Source organism: Amphiprion ocellaris, chromosome 8 (assembly GCF_022539595.1).
Source record: "Amphiprion ocellaris isolate individual 3 ecotype Okinawa chromosome 8, ASM2253959v1, whole genome shotgun sequence".
NCBI classification, from domain to species: Eukaryota; Metazoa; Chordata; class Actinopteri; family Pomacentridae; genus Amphiprion; species Amphiprion ocellaris.
The window spans coordinates 37,914,978-37,935,380 of NC_072773.1; the positions used below are offsets into that span (position 1 = coordinate 37,914,978).

Sequence of the window (20,403 nt, forward strand, 5' to 3'; positions counted from 1 at the left end):
TCCAGACTTCCTCCTGCATCCGGGCAGCGGGAGTCAGTGAGAGCCGCAGCGGGACTTGAGGTGCATCATGTGGGCTCGGATGACGGTCGGGACCGGGGGCTCGGTGCTGCGCGCTTCCAGGGTCGGGCTGCGGGGCTGCGGGCCTGCAGGTCCCGGCAGGAGGCAGCAGCAGAGGCAGGCTTCTGGTTCAGAGGTAGGAGGAGAACTAATGTAGCCATAGCACATGCTTTCTGCCTGGAGGAGGATGGTTGTTCAGAAAGATGTGATTTAATGTCATGTTTAGGAGGATTCAACAGCAGCAGACTGTTTATGTCGACATTATCCTGCTTTATAGTCATTTTAATCCTATTATCTTCTGTTATTTGTGTCCAGTAGTGGCTTTAATATGAATTCTGCCTCATTTTAATGAGGCTTTGATTTAAAATGAACATATTTGTGCTTCAGAATGACTCTGGATAATAAATGAAAATGTCCCAACAGCAGTGGATTCATGCAGACATAAAGAACATCTGTCCTCCTGTTCCACTCCACTGAGCTGAGAGAAGATTTGATTAAAACCACGAGAGACTGAATCTAAACTAAGAGATGATTTTATTAATTAATCAGTGACTGAATCTAAACTAAGAAATGATTTTATTAAAGCCAGTGACTGAATCTAATCTGCTATTAATGAATCTGAGCGTCTGCAGACTGAAACATGAATGAACGATAATGTGACCTGCACACACTAAAACCCAACAGTTCTGCTCCTAACAGCCCATTAAAGGACTTTCTATCACAGAAAGCTTTTCTTCTGCTCATTCAGACTAACAGCTGACTTTGGACTCATGTCCCAGAATGCATTTCTGCTCTCTGATAACCTTAGAACCCTCCAGCTCTGGGTTCTAAGTTCAGCAGTCAGAACAGAAAGAACAGAAAATACTATCAGCAGAGCAGTAAATCTGTGAAAGATGTCATTTTATGTCACTGATGGCTGAGATATTTGTTCCGTTACTCATTATAGCAGCAGAGGAGGAGAAAAATTAATCTTTTCTAACAATGAATCCTTCATTTTTTTGGTCCAAACAGGGGACAGATTAAAGGAAAACTTGGCTGAAGGTTTTTAATAAACGCAGTGGAAAGAAACGTACAAACTAAACTTCAGCTCTTGTTAATGTCTTGTTTATAAAAAATAGAGATTATATTCATTTTTGATTTATGTAAGGTCTGTTTTTATCTCAGAAGAGTTTTATTTTGATGGACGGTTCAGTTTGGAATAGAAGGGTGAATGAAAAAAGGTTTGTTGGGATTTTAGCAGCAAAATTGTCTTCTTTTGCTCCCTGTGATGTTTTTAGACAAATACTGATGCTGAAATCTTCCATAAATCACTTCACACAACTAGAGAGTCCATGGTTTTTGTGTGGCTATCTGTTCATGTGATGCAGTTTCTACCTGTGCAGGTTGAAAGGTGGATCCAGTCAGACTGCTGCTGCTTTTTTTACATTAAAGTGTCCGAGGTGCTCATTCAGACGTGAAACTGACTCATTTAAATGCAGTCAGATGATCTAGAAGGGGCTTATGCTGTTTCTTTCCTTTAATTTGTCACCTGTTTGTATGTTCTCATTCTTTGGAGTGGAGAACAGGTGGTTGCAAATGGTTTTTAGATGCAGTGGTTGGAAAAAACACAACATTAATCTGCTGAAATAAAATAATTTTTAGAAACACTTAAGTGATTTTAGCAGCTGTATGTGTCTAAACAACCAGACTGCTACCTCCTGATTCACCAGAGTCACAGTCATCGTTTCTGTGTCCAAACTTGGTTCATAAAGTTCATTCTGATTCTGAGTCTTAAGATGCAAAACAGCGACCGAACATTTAAAATATCCAAAACCAAGTGCATTATCAGAATATATTTAGGATGGATCACGTCTATAGACTGGAATCAGGCAGATGAAGTCTTTTTATAATGGATTAGTATCAGAGTGAACCTAACTTTTGAATAATTTTCTTCACAATGTGCAGCGTTTGTAACTGGTTTGATGAGTTGATAACAGATCAGGTGATGTTTGTCCTGTTCTAGTATTTCAGTCATTAAACTCGTTATACTGGCCTTATAGGCAGCTCTTTTACAGAAACTACAGGAGGAAGCTGTTAGTTGAAGTAGGAAGCTTTAAGGTCATTAAACAACACAGAAGTGTTTGTCATGGTGGCCTGAGACTTTCCTAACGATATTTACCAGTAACCCGGGACCTGAGCTGTTGGACAGTGCTTGTTCATTTAGTTTTATTTTGTCCTTTCCCAGCATTGACCAGATGTTTCCTCATTATCTGGACATGAGGATGATGATGGTGCTGGTCTCAGATCTGTTCTAGATGTTTATAGGTCTGTAGTTCAACCCTGCAGGCTGAAAAAGACTGTGAAGGAACCCAGAGCACTGAAACGTGACGCCAAATTATTCTGACAAAGCAGCAGCACTGAGATATTATCACCACTGGAGAAGAGACCGAGCTTTAAATAATGATGAGACGCTGTGATCAGAATTATTATTATAATATATATATATTATAATTATTGTCAGGATTACAACTAGACTGAACAAACTGCCATTTTTATTGTGTTATGATGCAGTTTGTCCCCGAGATATTAGAGATATTTGATATTAGAGATATTAGATATTAGAGATATTAGAGAATTCGATATTAGCGTAGCAATGATTGTTTGACTGTTGTGGGTTCAGTCAGTGTCAAAACTGTACTTATTACTTTAAAATGTATTAAAAGAGCAGAAAACTGGAAAATCTCATATAATCTGACAACTATAAAACAATATTAGAGCAGGAAGTGAGTCCCCTGTGTTTTATCAGTGATTCCTGTGTTCTTGGTGTTTCCATCATTCTGTGTTTTCTTTTCCTCAGGCTGCATTGAAGAAGACTCCTCTGTTTGACTTCCACAGGCAGCAGGGAGGGAAGATGGTGGAGTTTGCTGGCTGGAGTATGCCGGTCCAGTACAAAGACAGCCACATATCCTCACATATGCACACCAGACAACACTGCTCCATCTTCGACGTCAGCCACATGCTGCAGGTCAGAGATAACACTCCTCAGTATGGAGTATGATGGAGAATATAGCTCACCTTTTGCTACTAGTGTCACCCCTCTCACCTTTTGTTGTCACCCCTTTGCTGTCTGGCAGACCCCTTGATTCTATCAATCTTTGTTCTGTTGTCTTATCCTCTGTCACTGATTAGCAGCCAGATTAACCTCTACTCACCTTATATTTACATCCAGCCTCCCTACTCTCTGACCGTCCCTATAAAATGTGGACTTTCCAAAGGTTCTGGTTTACCTTCACAGACTCTGTGTTAGAATACCAGTAAACACCCACTACAGCAAACTAACAAGGACTAAGAGTGAAGTTTCTCCAACATCCCTTAACTCTAAAACCCACGAGGCATTTGATTTTGTAAAACTTTCCTCATTACACCATTTAAGAACAGAAAGAATCATCAGATTTTATCAGAACGTTGGAGTTCTATCTGGAAGATGAACCAAATCTAGATTTAAATTGGGATATTTCATCACAATCACATTATACTAGATGTCTTTTTTTTAAGTTACCCAAAATATAGCAGCATAATAACCTCTAAATAACCACAACTCCAACTTTTTCCTTTGTTTTAGTGCAAAAAAGTACATTCTGAAAATGTTCACATTGAAGGAATTCTCTTTTTACTAAACATCATGAACATCCTGAAAGTTATTAATAAAAATAAAATCAGTTTCAACAGTTTCAGCCTCACTACAGCAGACTAACAATGACTGAGAGTGAAGTTTCTCCAACAGGTACCACTATAAATGTCAGGCTGTTGATGGGTTTATGTTTGTTTCTTCTCCGTCAGACCAAAGTCCACGGCAGAGACCGGGTGAAGTTCATGGAGTCTCTGGTGGTTGCAGATGTCGCAGAGCTCAAGGACAACCAGGTAGATGAAGGACAGTTCCATTCTTACCTGCTCTAACTGGAAACACAGCACTCATATATTATCACCAGAGTTTTCCGTTCTTGTCACATTTTTACTCCCTGTGGGCTCATTTTACTTTAAAATATAAAGTCCTGCAGCTCTATGGAAACAGAACGACCATGGATAGACGTACAGAGAACTCAGAATTGTTTTATACAGTTATAATCCCATTAACCCTCCTGCTGTCTTCATTTACAGGCACCAAAAAATAGTTTCCTTGTCTGAAAAAAATTCAAACATTCTGCAAAAAAAATTCCCTAAATTTCTGAAAATTTGCAAAACCTTCAGAAAGAAAATTCCAATAATTCCTTAAAAGTTTCCCTTAAAAGTTTTATTTATTTTTTTTAAATCCCCCAGATTTGGCAAGAAAATTCTAGTAAATATTTTCAAAAAATTAGTAAAAATCTTTCCAAAAAATCCTAAAAATATCTGAAGTGATTCCATATATATCACTAAAACTTCTAGTATTTTCTTTAAGAACATTCACATAAAAATCAACCAAAATCCAGTGAAATTCACTGGATTTTGGTTGATTTTTATGTGAATGTTCTTCAGAAAAATTTTAAACATTTCTTTTTTTCCACCAAAAAATGTTCAAAGATTTCCCAGAAATGTTGAAAATGTGGACATCTGAAGTTTCACTGTGAAAATAGATTTTTTTTCCATTAAAAAAATAAACATTAAAAAAGTACTAAATGAAATCAATCAATAAATACATTTGTTTGATTACATATTTTGCCGCATATTGTACATATTTTGGTATTTATATTTTAAATATATCTTCATAATCTGCTCTGATTAATCACTGCCTGCAGGTCAGCCTAAAAGTCCCTGCAGGTTTCAAGTTTTATTCCACTAAATATACCACTTTGTGTCCAAGTACTTCTAGTTTTAAACATTTATTTGCCCAAATTCCTACTTTGTATCCAAGTCCCCATAAATTTATGGGTTTAATTTACCTAAAATACTATATTCTGTCCAACTACTTGTAGTTTTTAAGGTTTATTCCACTCAAACAGTACTTTCTGACTAATGAGTCACATAGAGCTGCAGGACTTTCTATTGCAGTGAAGAATGAGCCCACAGGGAGTAGAAACGTGACAGGAGTTTAAATAAAGCAGACACACGTGGACAAAATTGTTGGTCCCCCTCGGTTAATGAAAGAAAAACCCACAATGATCACAGAAATCATTTGAATCTGACAAAAGTAATAATAAATAAAAATTCTATGAAAATTAACCAATGAAAATCAGACATTGCTTTTGAACCGTGGTTCAACAGAATTATTTAAAAAAATAAACTCATGAAACAGGCCTGGACAAAAATGATGGTACCCCTAGAAAAGACTGAAAATAATGTGACCATAGAGACATGTTCAATCAAGGTGTGTCCTCTAATTAGCATCACAGGTGTCTACAAACTTGTAATCAGTCAGTCGGCCTATTTATAGGGTTACAGTAGTCACTGTGCTGTTTGGTGACATGGTGTGTACCACACTAAACATGGACCAGAGGAAGCCAAGGAGAGAGTTGTCTCAGGAGATTAGAAAGAAAATTATAGACCAGCATGTTAAAGGTAAAGGCTAGAAGACCATCTCCAAGCAGCTTGATGTTCCTGTGACTACAGTTGCACATATTATTCAGAAATTTAAGATCCATGGGACTGTAGCCAACCTCCCTGGATGTGGCCGCAGGAGGAAAATTGATGACAAATGGAAGAGACGGATAATACAAATGGAAACAAAAGAGCCCAGAACAACCTCTAAAGACATTAAAGGTGAACTCCAAGGTCAAGGTACATCAGTGTCAGATCACACCATCCATCGTTGTTTGAGCCAAAGTGGACTTCATGGGAGACGACCAAGGAGGACACCATTGTTGAAAACAAATCATAAAAAAGCCAGACTGGAATTTACCAAACTGCATGTTGACAAGCCACAAAGCTTCTGGGAGAATGTCCTATGGACAGACCAGACAAAACTGGAACTTTTTGGCACATCAGCTCTATGTTCACAGATGCAGAAATGAAGCATATGAAGAAAAGAACACTGTCCCTACTGTGGAACATGGAGGAGGTTCTGTTATGTTCTGGGGCTGCTTTGCTGCATCTGGTACAGGATGTCTGGAATCTGTGCAGGTACAATGAAATCTCATGACTATCAAGGTATTCTAGAGAGAAATGTGCTGCCCAGCGTCAGAAAGCTTGGTCTCAGTTGCAGGTCATGAGTCTTGCAACAGGATAATGAGCCAAAACACACAGCTAAAAACAGCCAAGAATGGCTAAGAGGAAAACATTGGACTATTCTGAAGTGGCCTCTATGAGCCCTGATCTAAATCCTACTGAACATCTATGGAAGGAGCTGAAACATGGTGTCTGGAGAAGGAACCTTCAAACCTGAGACAACTGGAGCAGTCTGCTGATGAGGAGTGGACCAGAATACCTGCTGAGAGGTGCAGAAGTCTCACTGACAGTTACACAAATGGTTTCATTGCAGTGATTGCCTCAAAAGGTTGTGCAACAAAATATTAAGTTAAGGGTACCATCATTTTTGTCCAGGCCTGTTTCATGAGTTTATTTTTTTAAATAATTCTGTTGAACTATGGTTCAAAAGCAATGTCTGATTTTCATTGGTTTAATTTTTATAGAATTTTTATTTATTATTACTTTTGTCAGATTCAAATTATTTCTGTAACCATTGTGGGTTTTTCTGTCATTAACTGAGGGGGACCAACAATTTTGTCCATATGTGTATGTGGTGTCAATAGAGTCCTAGTAGGAGGTTAAATCTGACCAACGTTTTTATTTCTGGTTCACCCCCTCAGGGTTCGTTGTCTCTCTTCACCAATGACCAAGGAGGGATCATGGACGACCTCATCGTGACAAAGACTGACCAGGGCTACCTCTACGTCGTCTCCAACGCCGGCTGTGCCGACAAGGACTCTGCTCATATGAAGGTCAGTAAAGTAGTCGACCAACAGACCTGGAGTCAGCTGGAAAGCTTCTGATGTTCACTGTGGTTTCAGGCCAGACTGGCAGAGTTCAAAGCTGCAGGTTTTGACGTGGATCTGGAGTTCCTCGATGAAGCACTGATTGCTCTGCAAGGTCAGATATTCACTCTTCTTCTTCCCTTCTTTCATGCTATTTATTTTTCTGTCCTTTCTGCTAATTATATTTTTTTCCTTCTTACCATCTTTCTTTTTTGATTCTTGTCTCCTTTTTCTTCCTTATTTGTCCTCCATTGTGTCTTCATGTCTTCCTTCATTCCTCTCTCCATGTTTCCATTCCTTCCATTTAGTTTCTTTCTTTGGTTCAGTTATTACTCCATTTCTGGTCTTTTTTCCATTGGTAGTTTTATGTCATTCTTTCCCAGTTTGTTACCTGAAGATGTGACCTCCTGCATGTGTGTCTCTGAATATCTATAAACCATGTAAATACTGACCCAGCTGTGTGTCCTCAGGTCCCAGCATGTCTCAGGTTCTCCAGGAGGGGCTGAAGGACGACCTCAGTAAGCTGACCTTCATGACCTCCACCCTGGCCACGGTGTTTGGTGTTCCTAACTGCAGGGTGACTCGCTGTGGATACACCGGAGAGGATGGGGTGGAGGTGGGCATCAGTTCCATTAGAATGCAAACTGTACTTAAAATATGCTGGAGATTTCTCACAATATATCATAGATGTATTTGCTGTAGGTGTAAAAATACTACTTAGTATCCAGATACTTCCAGTTTTAAGGCTTATTTCACTCCAGTGTAGGATTTCTTAATATATGTTTGTAAGGGTTAAATAGTTTCTCCAGCAATTACAACTGTAAGATTATTAATAATGTTTCTCCACCAATATTAAAATGTAGGGTAAATGTTTGCTCAAATGGGGTTAAAGTTTTTATGCAGAATTATTACATGGTCTACCTGATATTTGACCAGCGAAGTATTTAGATTAGACCAATATAATAATGCAGCATATGAAACACTTGTTATTGCGCTGTCAAGAAGAGCTTCAGGAAATGTAAGGGGAATTATTTAGCTTGACAGGTTCTGTATAAAATTGAGGTAGCTGGAATCTATACAAGTTAGGGACCAGAATGTGAACAACAAAACAATTGAGGCACTGGACTTCTATTTATGTATATTTATTAAACTAAACTAAACACTAACAACAACACACATTCAGACAGACAACAACAACAACACAAAACAAATAAGATGGTGAAATGTGAATGATGGGAAAAGGAAGGAAGAGAACACAATATTTTAACGTAGCACTGGGATTAATATTACGCTTGAAATGTGGTGTTCTGGAGAAAAGGGATGAAAAGACCACACCTGAAAGCAGCCGTCAATTTGGTAGTAGGCTAATCTGTTAGCCTGTAAGTTTTATCTTTGAAAAGATCATTTGGAAAAGTTGCACCAAGTTCCAGTGACTGAAAGGTACCTGTGTTCCGTGATGATGATGAAGATGATGATGATGAAGATGATAATGATGATGATAATGAAGATGATGATGATGATGATGATAATGAAGATGATGATGATGATGATGATAAAGATGGTGATGATGATGATGATGATGATGATGAAGATGGCGATGATGATGATGAAGATGGCGATGATGAAGAAGATGATGATGCTACCTCAGTGGATGGTCCGGTCGGCCTTTGTTGATGTGGGTCAGGACAGTGGTGGACAGAGTGGAGCCTCGGAGTCGCGAGAACTCTTGGCTGTGATGGCAAGAGAGAGCTCCTTCAAACGTAGGACTCCTGGGTAAAGGAGGACTCTGATGGTGCAGGACAACTCTTCTGGGAGGACTCCTGGGTAAAGGAGGACTCGTGGGTTGGAAGCCTCTGATGGTAAAGGAGGACTCGGGTTGGAAGCCTCTGATGGTAAAGGAGGACTCCTGGGTAAAGGAGGACTCTGATGGTGCAGGACGACTCTTCCAGGAGGACTCCTGGGTAAAGGAGGGCTCTGATGGTACAGGACGACTCTTCCGGGAGGACTCCTGGGTAAAGGAGGGCTCTGATGGTACAGGGCGACTCTTCCGGGAGGACTCCTGGGTAAAGGAGGACTCTGATGGTACAGGACAACTCTTCTGGGAGGACTCCTGGGTAAAGGAGGACTCGTGGGTTGGAAACCTCTGATGGTAAAGGAGGACTCGGGTTGGAAGCCTCTGATGGTAGAGGAGGACTCCTGGGTAAAGGAGGACTCTGATGGTGCAGGACGACTCTTCCAGGAGGAATCCTGGGTAAAGGAGGGCTCTGATGGTACAGGACGACTCTTCCAGGAGGACTCCTGGGTAAAGGAGGACTCTGATGGTGCAGGACGACTCTTCCAGGAGGAATCCTGGGTAAAGGAGGGCTCTGATGGTACAGGACGACTCTTCCGTGAGGACTCTTGGGTAAAGGAGGACTCTTGGGTTGGAAGCCTCTGATGGTAAAGGAGGACTCTGAGTGGTGCTTTCAGATGCGGTCTTTTAAAATGGATTCTTGCGTCTCATTAAGTACGGGGGGCATCTGGACCAGCCTCTGTTGGGGAGGGCTAAAGTCCAGGTGTCCCTCGCATAATTACATGTGAAGATAATTTTGTGGTGTCTGTAACTCCAAAAATATTGAAATTTAGTGAGCATGATTTATCTAGATGCATTACTGACCAAAAGAGGATCAGAATGAAACCATCCCATGTGAGTGGCAGACATGTTAAGACGTATTGTGTTGATACCAATCAGGAGAAATAAAAGATTACAGGCGAGGCAATATGTAGGTTGATCATGAAGTTATTGAAAAGTTCACTTGTTCTGTGAAATGGATGTACATGAAAAGGAGCTGAGTCCAGAATTGTGGGATGATTGTCATTGTTGGTTCTGATTTGAGTCCAGAGTTCCTTGTCAGTGAGTGGAATGTCTTTGAAGTTGTCATCCAGGTTCCTGAGCCCCCATTCAATGGCTCAGGAATCAGTCTGAATGTGTATTGGTGGCCATTTGGTCCTGATAGTGGCTGGGGGTTTAAACCAGCTTAATTTACATCCTGGAGGTCTGTGTAGGGGAATCCCTTAAAGTCTGATCTGGTGCTTTCCTGCTGATTCGTTACTTTGCATCCTCATACCAGATCTGGAAAGCGTCTTGTTTGCAATGTCTTGGCGTCTCGGCTCCACTGATCAAAGCCAACCTCATCTCCACTCTGTGGCCGTGAAGGTGTTAAACCCAGGGCAGGAACGGGACAGACAAAAATCTGCTCTTATCCTGTTCCACTGTGTAATAATGGCTGGTGGATCCTACACCAATTCCTACTTTGTATCCAAGTCCCTATAAATTTATGAGTTTAATCCACCTGAAATACTATATTCTGTTCAACTACTTGTAGTTTTCAAGGTTTGTTCCACTCAAATAGTACTTTATGACCAAGTCCTTATAAATTTAAAGGTTTATTCCACCTAAAATTCATTCTGTCTATGTACTCATAGTTTTTAAAGTTTATTCCCCCAAAATAATACATTTCATCCAAGTAGTTCTAGTTTTAAAGGTTTATTTTCCCAAATTCCTACTTTGTGTCCATGTACTTATAAATTAATGGGTTTAGTCCACCTAAAATACTATGTTCTGTTCAACTAGTTGTAGTTTTCAAGGTTTACTCCACTCAAAATACTACTTTGTGTTAAAGTTCTCATAAATTTAAAGGTTTATTCTTCCAAAATTACGACATTCTGTCTATGTTCTTACAGTTTTCAAGTATTTGATATCAAAGGTTTGGAGATGTTAAAATCTGACCTGATGATGGCAGGAGATGAACAGATCACCAGATATGGTACAAATCATGCTAGAGAGGGAATAAATGATGGTACCGCCCTTCAACAGTCCAACTAAACATTTCTCTCCAAACAACAAACCTCATGAAGGGGTAAAGGTAAAGATCAATTTCTTGGGAATCCATCAAGTAGTTGTAGAGATCTTTCATCCTGGAGGGACCAAAGTAGAGCTTGTACTGATGTTTGTCCACTCATAAGATGAATCTGATAGGATTTAATACTTGGGTTTAAAGCACAGTGGCCAAAAGCTGTGTTCATATTTGGTAAAATTCAGTTTATCTTTCGAGTATTTAGCCACCTTCACATCTTTCTCTTGTTGTTCCTCCTTCAGTAAGGCGATGCATCGCTTAGTAACACCGCTGAACAGGACCAGATATGTGAGGAATTCCTGATTAAAGATTTACTGGATGAATCTATCGGCCCACTCTGTAGTCCTCTATAGGAAGCAGGGAGGATGTGGGTGAATCTCTTTGTCTAACACAGGGATGGTGGGAGTTTTATTTTCTTTATCTTCTTTTCACTCGGAGCAGCAAAGACTGACATGAATCATCCTCTGTAAACATCTCGAGTTCTGCAAAACTAAGAACTAAACTTAATCATTACTTGATGACTTCCCCTCAACAAACTGTGATTTTTTTCAGTTAAATATGCATTTTTAGAACATTATTGGATGAAGGTGAAGCTCTCCGGTCTGTGTTTCAGATCTCGGTGCCTAAAGGCAGAGTGGTTGAACTGACGGAGAAGCTGCTGACCAACGGGGAGGTGAAGCTGGCCGGTCTGGGAGCCAGAGACAGTCTGAGGCTGGAGGCGGGGCTCTGTCTCTATGGCAACGACATCGACGAGACCACCACACCTGTAGAGGCCACCCTGGTCTGGACCATAGGTGAGAATTTAACACTCATTCATTGTTTTTATTGTAGCAGGCAGAGGTGGAACACACATGAACATTGGTTTTACATGTGTTATTTGTGTTATTTTCCATCATTTCTCATCAAATTTGGTAAAAACAACACTTTAAAAAGACATTTATGTGTTCCAGGATGTTGTTCTTTGCATCTGTCCTTTCTTCTATCTGTTAACGCCATCACTTTGCCTTTTTTCACACAGGAAAGCGCAGGCGTAAGACCAAAGACTTCCCCGGCGCCAACATCATCGTACCTCAGATCAAAGCCAAGACAGACAGAAAGAGAGTGGGCCTGATGTCCTCCGGTCCTCCGGTCCGTCAGCATACTCCCATCCTCAGCCCTGACGGGACGCTCATAGGTAGGAAACAACCGGGGGGGGGGGTGTTCCTCTGGATTAAAAATAACAGTGGAAGAAAATAAAAACTGAAATAAAGTAGAATCCATATTATTTATAAAACCTCCCAAAAAAAAAACAAATTCTAGAACCAAAACTAGAAAACCTCAACTTGCTGTTACAAACATAAAGATATTTAAAATCACTACGTCTAGAAATAATAACAGCTTTATTGTGTATCAGAGTGTCTTCATGAGACCACCAGGGGTTGAAAAGGTTGAAAATTTTCAGATCCAACACACCTCAGTTGTAAAACGTAAAGATAAATTAGATTTTTTTTACATTAGTTTGACACCATACTTAACTTTACAGTGAAGACTAGTGCATGATATTTTGCATACTGAAGTCATATTCTATGATTTCAAGCATATCAGATTCAGAAAACTTTATTCGTCCCCAGGGGGCAATTAAAATATAAAATATTATTATATTAAAATATTACACATAAATGGATGCATAAATGACTGATTGATTAAATAAATAAGTCTGTGCATTGCTCAGAGAGTAGCTGAAGGATGGAATAAGACCTCGTTAAGGTTTCTATTAAAAGGCTTCATTATGACTCCATCTTAAAGGACCAGTGTGCAGAATTTTGTGACACCTGGTGGTGAGATTACAGATTGCAACCAAATAAATCAACTCTTACTCTTCCAAGCATGTAGGAGAACCAACAGTGTCACTTCAATGTAAAAATAGGAAGGGTTCTCTCCAGAACCATAGTCTGGTTTGATCATTCAGGGTTACTGTAGAAACAGACACTCGTTCCCTCTTCATGTAGAAATGCAGGATTTATCCTGAGCTAACGAAAACACAACAATTCAGAATCCTAATGGCTTCATTAGAAGTCAGCTGGACTTCTTTTCTAACTGGTTCCAGATTTATACAGTGAGCCCGACTCACATGTCTAATGGTCCATAAACAAACCAAGAACTACATGAAGCTGCCAAGTCAGGAACGACTAGAGGTGTTAATGTCAGTGAAACTTTGGGGAGTGATCATAAGGACCTAGAAGATGGCTGTTCCACTTTAACATACGTGGCTTCCATCAGTCCTCTCAACCCATCTGTCTTCTGGTCCAGACAGTGATCATTGCCATCTTCAACCTAAACAAAGGTCCTGCTCTCCTCGATACGTTGGTCTACATATATAACGTTGCTCAGCTTCTGTTTGGGTGTTTTATCCTTTGGCTGGACCAGTTTTGAAGTTTCTCAGATACCTGCTATATACCTAAAAAATCACTTGGATGAGAGATGAATGTCTTCAAGAACCAAAAAGAGTCCAGCTGCCTTCTATTGATGCTTTTAGTATTACCAGTACCTGGATGACTGAGAATCTACACAAACTCAATAGTTTGTAGTTACCATTAATTATACACTCATGAAAACCAAACCCTAACCCTCCTAAAGTCCATTTCTGCCAATAGAGTCCTCTCAATTCTCCATGCTGGATTTCCTCTGAAGTTCTTGTCAGAAACTGCATCTAGATTTCCTCTGAAATACTTCTACCTGTTTGTTTCCTCCAGGTGAGGTGACCAGTGGCTGCCCGTCTCCCTGCCTGAAGAAGAACGTCGCCATGGGTTACGTGGACGCAGCGTTTGCTAAGAACGGAACAGACATCCAGGTGGAGGTCAGGAAGAAAGCAGTACCGGCCACCATCACCAAGATGCCCTTCGTTCCCACCAACTACTACTCTGGATAAGATGCACTCAGACGGTCCTTTACAAAGGTCTATATTTATCAATGCTGCCCCCTTCTGGTTGCCTCCAGCAATGCAACACCAATATAAAGTCAACAGATTTTCACTGGTGAGAGAAAACAATCCAAAACTATAAACCTAAATGCAATAAAATCTGTTTGCAGCACATTAAGGGTATAAAGTTTAGAGCAGAATAAACAGGATTAAAGAACAGGAAGTCAGAAATAATACGAAGACTCTGGAAACCACTGTGTCAGTATTCTGGTTAAGAATAGCATGTTGGCATTACCATGGTTTCATTAACATGGTTCCATTAACATGGATCCATCACCATGTTTCCATCAACATGGTTCCATCACCATGGTTCCATCACCATGGTTCCATCAACATGGTTCCATCACCATGGTTCCATCACCATGGATCCATCACCATGGATCCATCACCATGGTTCCATCAACATGGTTCCATCACCATGGTTCCATCACCATGGTTCCATCAGCATGGATCCATCAGCATGGATCCATCACCATGGTTCCATCACCATGGTTCCATCACCATGGTTCCATCACCATGGTTCCATCAACATGGATCCATCACCATGGATCCCTCAACATGGTTCCATCAACGTGGTTCCATCACCGTGGTTCCATCACCGTGGTTCCATCACCGTGGTTCCATCACCGTGGTTCCATCAACGTGGATCCATCACCGTGGATCCATCAGCATGGTTCCATCAACATGGTTCCATCAACATGGTTCCATCACCATGGTTCCATCACCATGGTTCCACCAGTGGATGTAGTGTAGAGAATCGTCAGCAGTTTACACATGAGATGCATCAGTTCCCATCAGTAATGTGAGAATGTGAGATTCCAGTTTATAGATGCAGTTAATAGATGCTATATTAACACGGTTCATAGACCAAGTAGTTTTCTAGTTTATAAGCAGCTTAAACTGAAACAACTTGCTGCACATTTAGTCAAAACTGCTAAAGTGAGTCTGTAGTTCCATTAAATGCTAGTATTTAATTAACTTTATATCATAGAATAAACATGATATAATTCCTATTTGTCACCACTGGACCAAAACAAGATTCCAAACTGCCTTTTTGATGTTAAACCATCACAAATCTGCTTTTTTTAAAGTCTTCTGGTTGCCATTGAATACTATAGTTGTAAACAGCTTGATAAAGCAGGTATTACTATATAAATATATACGGGGAAATAGAACAGGGTCGGCTTGTTATCCTCCCAACAAACCTGTCAGGTCAGTTTGTTATTTTTGCTCTTGGTTTAGTCAAAACCTTAAACAGTTTCTCAGATATTTCACAGTATAATAACAAGTCTAACTTTAAAAGAGAAGTTTACACTACATGTGGTATGATAATAGTCTTACTTGAAATCTTAATGACACTTTAGCTGTAATTACATTACTTATATATTTAATTTCTTTTTTAAATTTAATTTTGGACTTCTGTGTGTCTACAGAAATAACGCTACTGATTTATGGGTTGAAGCTACGCTGTGTGTAAGTGTGGGCTTTAATTTTCATCTGAATGTTGATGTAAACAGGGTAAATAATATTTTCTATTTGATTCAAATAATATCTTTTCTTTAATAAAGCAGATGTCTGATCTATTTGTCTCTGGTCTGCTAATATTGTACCACTATAATGAGCAGTAATGTGGAAGTAAGATCACATAAATGTTGAATATTTGGGATTTTTTCCTTCACATTGCTGTGGTCCATCATCAGCGGGGTTAGACGGGATTAGAGCCACATGGATGGAAATAAAAAAGAAGAGATTTTCTCAGTATTAGTCTCAAATTTGACTTGTTCCAAAATTCAGTTTACGGCCGATATAGCTCTGGCACAGCATAAATTTTGTCTGAAAGTATGTGAGAATTTTGTTCTGTAATCACATTTTGGCACATTATAACTGCATCGTAAGAGTTGAATTAGTCCTTAAATGTCGTAAAACACACTGTTGCAGAAATACAATATCAGTTTTATTTCTTATATATATTTTTTTTTCCCTCATTTTTTCTATATTTGGGTTGTACAGTGTTACGCCGATTATACAAATAGGTTGTTTCAACTAATATTTTGTTGTAATGTAAATAGAAACATGCAAATGTGACATATTAAGGACTTCATTTTTCAGCGCTTTTGGGCCTGAGATACATCGGATTTGCACATTTCTTTTTAAAATACATAGAAATATTAGTAGAAACAAACAATATGTATAATCAACTTAGAATTTTTTTGTTTTTATTTTCCCTTAAGGACTTAATTTTTCAATGTTTTCGGGCCTGAGATACGTCACATTTGCCCTTTTTATATAAAAACGGAGTAATATTAGTAGAAACAACCTATTTTTAAAAAAAATATATATTCATCTTCAAAAATTGTTTTTTTTCAGTCTTCTTTGTCCCAAATCGTTCAGATCCAGTGGTCAGGCCTGAGATACGTCACACTTGCACATTTATTGTTATATTACGTAGGAATATTAGTAGAAAAAAATTTTTTTGTATGATCGACTTAAAACTATTTTATTCCGTTAAAAACCACCGGCTGCCGCTCAGCCCACTGTAAACGGGGGATCGAGCAGAGCTGACCTGGCAAGCCGGCTACAGGTCGGTTCACTACAGAAGCTGTCGGACCTGGCAACCCCGGCTACTCGTTACCGAGGAGAAGATGGTGGACCTGGAGACAGCGGCGTGTTCACAACTCCGTCCCAAACACCTCCCATCTCAGCCCGGCGTCAGGTACAGACTACCCGGGGACAGGTACAGATAATACGGCTTGGAGCCCACCGGAAGGCCGGACTTTAGCTCTCTATCCCGGGTGGTGGAGGAGAGCTCGGCTCGGTAACTAGAAACACCCGGAGCGGCGACACGAGTCCGGAGAAAAGGGGCATTTTAGCGGCTTTGTAACCCAGCTGGAGATACAGACCACCGGGACCAGCCTGCCGTGGTCTCCCGCCACCTCCATACCGGCTGTCAGACCCCGAGGACTGAAGCGGGCTAACTTTAGCTGCTAACCAGAGGACTGGAGGACCGCAGCGGGCTAACTTTAGCTGAAAACCGGAGGACTGGAGGACCGAAGCGGGCTAACTTTAGCTGCTAAGCGGAGGACTGGAGGACCGAAGCGGGCTAACTTTAACTGCTAGCCGGAGGACTGGAGGACCGGAGCGGGCTAACTTTACCTGCTAACCGGAGGACCGGAGCGGGCTAACTTTAGCTGCTAACCGGAGGACTGGAGGACAGGAGCGGTCTAACTTCAGCTGCTAACCGGAGGACTGGAGGACAGGAGCCGGCTAACTTTAGCTGCAACTTGTAGGACCGGAGCGGGCTAACTTTAGCTGCTAACCGGAGGACCGGAGCGGGCTAACTTTAGCTGCTAACCGGAGGACCGGAGCGGGCTAACTTTAGCTGCTAACCGGCTAGCCGTGCTGTGGACTGTTGGATCAGGGCGACATGCCGAGGAGTAAAAAAGGGAAACGAGGCTCCAGTAAGCCGGGTAGGTAGCCACCATTTATCTTCTGGAAAACAAAAATAAAACCAGCAGGAAATGACAGAGCTTTAAAAACTAACAGGAAGTAAATGACAGAGTTTTAAAACTAACAGGAGTTAAATGACAGCTTGAAATCCACTCCGTGTTAGCGGATGGATTCTAACACAAACAGCCTGTTGCTCCCCAAACTTTAGCAGTTTTTTGTTTTTTTTTCATCCAAGTGGAAATCAGCCTCGCAGCTTTGCACATTTTTACAGAAAATACTCTTTATTGGCTTTAATGGAGCACAGATTCCTAAAATAGTGAAGCATCCACGTGTTTACATGCAGATCTCCATTAGAGCCATGCTGCAGCTGGACTCAGGTTCACCTCAGGGTATTTATAGCTATATTCAGATTCAACCATGTGGTATTTATAGATGTAAAGTGTGTTCATACCAACTCAGGTTAACCAGGTGTTATTTCTAGCAGCATGCTGTTAAAGGGTCTCCCGGTTCATTTCCACATGACTGTAGTTTCAGGAGTTTATTTCTGTCTGTACAGTAGCAGGTGCTGACCTCCATGTGCTGGTTAGGGGTTGGAGCTCCACCTTCCCAGGAGTCCAGCACGTGTAGAGGCTGTCTGCAGGTTTATCTGCTCTAGATCAGGAGGAACATAAAGGCATGGTGAAGATCTGTGCAGCTTTATCAGCAAAAAAATGAAAGGAGAGGGTTAGAAAACCGTGGAGAGATAAGATCAGATCTACTTTTTTGATCCCACAGTATAATAAACAATACACAGGTTACTGGAATATACAGAATTACACAGAGGCTAGGAGTAAAATAGAAATAACAAAGAATCCAAAATGCAAGTTTCTAAAAGTGTTTGTGTGAAGTGTTTACAAATAAGAAATAAAATAAGATAACACAAGTACAACATGTAAACTGTAAACTAATAACAAGAAAGATGAACAGAAAATGAACTGAAAGTAAACTGATGGATTGCAGAAACACTGCACTAGAACAACAATAATCCAGAGTGTGAGTCAGTTAGGAAAGAGTCTGGTTATATTGAGCATGGGAAAGTTGGTTGATTATGGATCTCTCCTGCAGAAGGATGAATGTTCTCTGGAAAATACAGGAGGCAGAGATTGGAGGTAGCTGAGGTTAATTTTTTCTGCCAGGCCCCCCTTCGGAGGACAAAAAACTTCCGCAGCCCAACCCCATTACTTTTTTATACTGTGTTATTTGATCTGATTCCATTTTGTTGTTTTTCACAGTAAATATCAGGGGTGTCAAACTCATTTTAGTCCAGGGGCCACATGAAGCCCAATCTGATCTCCAGGGGGCCCTACCGGTAAAATCACAGCATAATAACCTATAAATAACCACCACTCCAACTTTTCCCCTTTGTTTTAGTTTTTAAAAAATGCATTCTGAAAATGTTCACATTTAATGAACTACCTTTTTCCAAAACATTATGATCACTATGATAATGATTATGCTTCAGTTCATCATTTACACATGCATTGTAACTTACAGATCACAGTTTATCTACAAAAACTCAAAACATTCAGTCACAGCTATCTGGAACTGAACAATCTAGTATTTTACTGTATGATCAAAACAACTTGTCATGGGCTAGAAATTATTTTAAATTTATAGTTTTGCTAATTTACAATCTGCAGTTAATGTCTTCTCTGGAATTTCTGCCCTTTGCAAAGTCGTCCTGCGGGCCGAAATGGACCATCTGTCCAGCCAGTTTTGGCCCGCGGGCCATATGTTTGATACCCCTGGTAAAAATAATCAGAGTAGAGCTGAGGTGGTGATGTGATCAAGTACGCTGGTGTTCCAACTGCATCTTAACGATACGTTGTCCCGTTCTTGGTAGTCAGTATTTGCCAAGTACACAAGTATGGGCAGGCATAACGGCCAGCGCAGTTTTTGTGCTGCAAGAAACAGGCCGACGTTAAAACAACAGTTCAGCTAATTAGTTCCACATAGACCAGTGTTTCTCAAATAGTGGGGCGCGCCCCACTGGGGGGGCGCAGAGGCATGTCAAGGGGGGCGCAGGAGACTGGGAGGAAAAGGTCCTTCAACACGGAACTAATTAGCTGAGCAATTGTTTTAACGTCGGCCTGTTTTTCGCGGCGTACAATACTGAAATTGTGCTGACCCCATAGACTGTATATGCCATAGATATAAATAATAATAATAATGATCTTCTGTATATATCTACGGTATATGCACTGTCCGTTGAGACTCCGAAGTACAGACTCCTGAGAACGGGAGAATGCATCGTTAATGTGCAGTCGGAACACCAGCGTACTCGATCACGTCACATACTCGGCTCATCTCCGATTATTTTTACCAGCAATGTCAAACATACGGCCTGCGGGCCAAAACCGGCCCACCAGACGGTCCATTTCGGCTCGTGGGACGACTTTACAAATGATAAAAATTACAACAACATTAACTGTAAATTGTAAATTTGTAAAATTGTAAATTTAAAATAATTTCTAGAACTTGACAAGTTGTTCTGATCATGAAGTAAAATACTAGATTGTTCAGTTGCAGATACCTGTGACTGAATGTTTTGTGTTTTTGTAGATAAACTGTTATCTGGCAGTTACAATGCATGTGTGAATGATGAACTGAGGCATAATAGGCTACTGTTGAAACTGAACTTGTTTTCCTTAAGAAATTTCAGGTTCATAATATTTTGTAAAAAGATACTTCATTAAATGTGAACATTTTCAGAATGTACTATTTTTGAACTAAAACAAAGGGGAAAAGTTGTGGTTATTTATAGGTTATTATGCTGTGATTTTACTGGTGGGGCCCACTGGAGATCAGATTGGGTTTATGTGGTCCCTGGACTAAAATGAGTTTGACACCCGTCATATATATATATATATATATATATATATATATATATATATATATATATATATATATATATATACATATATATATATATATATATATATATATATATATATATATATATATATATACACGCACGAAGTTATTGGGGGGGGGCACGAAAGTTTTTTGTCCTCCGAAGGGGGGCCCGACAGAAAAAATTTGAGAACCACTGACATAGACGGACCTTTTTCTCCCAGTC

General features: G+C 40.2%; 2 protein-coding genes and 1 long non-coding RNA gene across 5 annotated transcripts in view; 2 read left to right on the forward strand and 1 right to left on the reverse strand.

Moving 5' to 3' along the window:
* On the forward strand, positions 1-15,421 carry amt (aminomethyltransferase). Its single transcript, XM_023272524.3, has 9 exons — positions 1-193; positions 2,894-3,061; positions 3,877-3,957; positions 6,819-6,950; positions 7,020-7,098; positions 7,454-7,599; positions 11,493-11,673; positions 11,898-12,053; positions 13,612-15,421. Exons 1-9 carry the CDS (start codon positions 68-70, stop codon positions 13,785-13,787), a joined length of 1,245 nt encoding a protein of 414 aa, XP_023128292.1. The 5' UTR covers positions 1-67; the 3' UTR covers positions 13,788-15,421.
* LOC129349498 (uncharacterized) lies at positions 11,675-17,853 on the reverse strand. Its single transcript, XR_008602527.1, has 2 exons — positions 17,737-17,853; positions 11,675-12,084 (listed from the first exon to the last, which is right to left on the reverse strand). It is a non-coding gene; the product is annotated as an uncharacterized LOC129349498 (long non-coding RNA).
* The window catches only part of ifrd2 (interferon-related developmental regulator 2), a 24,909-nt gene continuing 20,950 nt past the window's right edge, over positions 16,445-20,403 (forward strand). The window contains exon 1 of one of the 3 annotated variants that reach the window (XM_055012844.1): positions 16,445-17,305. In XM_055012844.1, the coding sequence (XP_054868819.1) occupies positions 17,263-17,305 (43 nt within the window). In that variant the 5' untranslated portion in view covers positions 16,445-17,262. The remainder of the gene's footprint in view (positions 17,306-20,403) is intronic. The other 2 variants (XM_055012843.1, XM_055012845.1) reach the window with 2 other exon arrangements.

Coding starts and splice junctions, on each gene's coding strand:
- amt (XM_023272524.3), top strand. CDS start 68: ATGTGGGCTCGGATGACGGTCGGGACCGGGGGCTCGGTGCTGCGCGCT. Junction 6,951..7,019: donor AGGACTCTGCTCATATGAAG/GTCAGTAAAGTA, acceptor CTGTGGTTTCAG/GCCAGACTGGCAGAGTTCAA. Junction 7,600..11,492: donor CCGGAGAGGATGGGGTGGAG/GTGGGCATCAGT, acceptor TCTGTGTTTCAG/ATCTCGGTGCCTAAAGGCAG.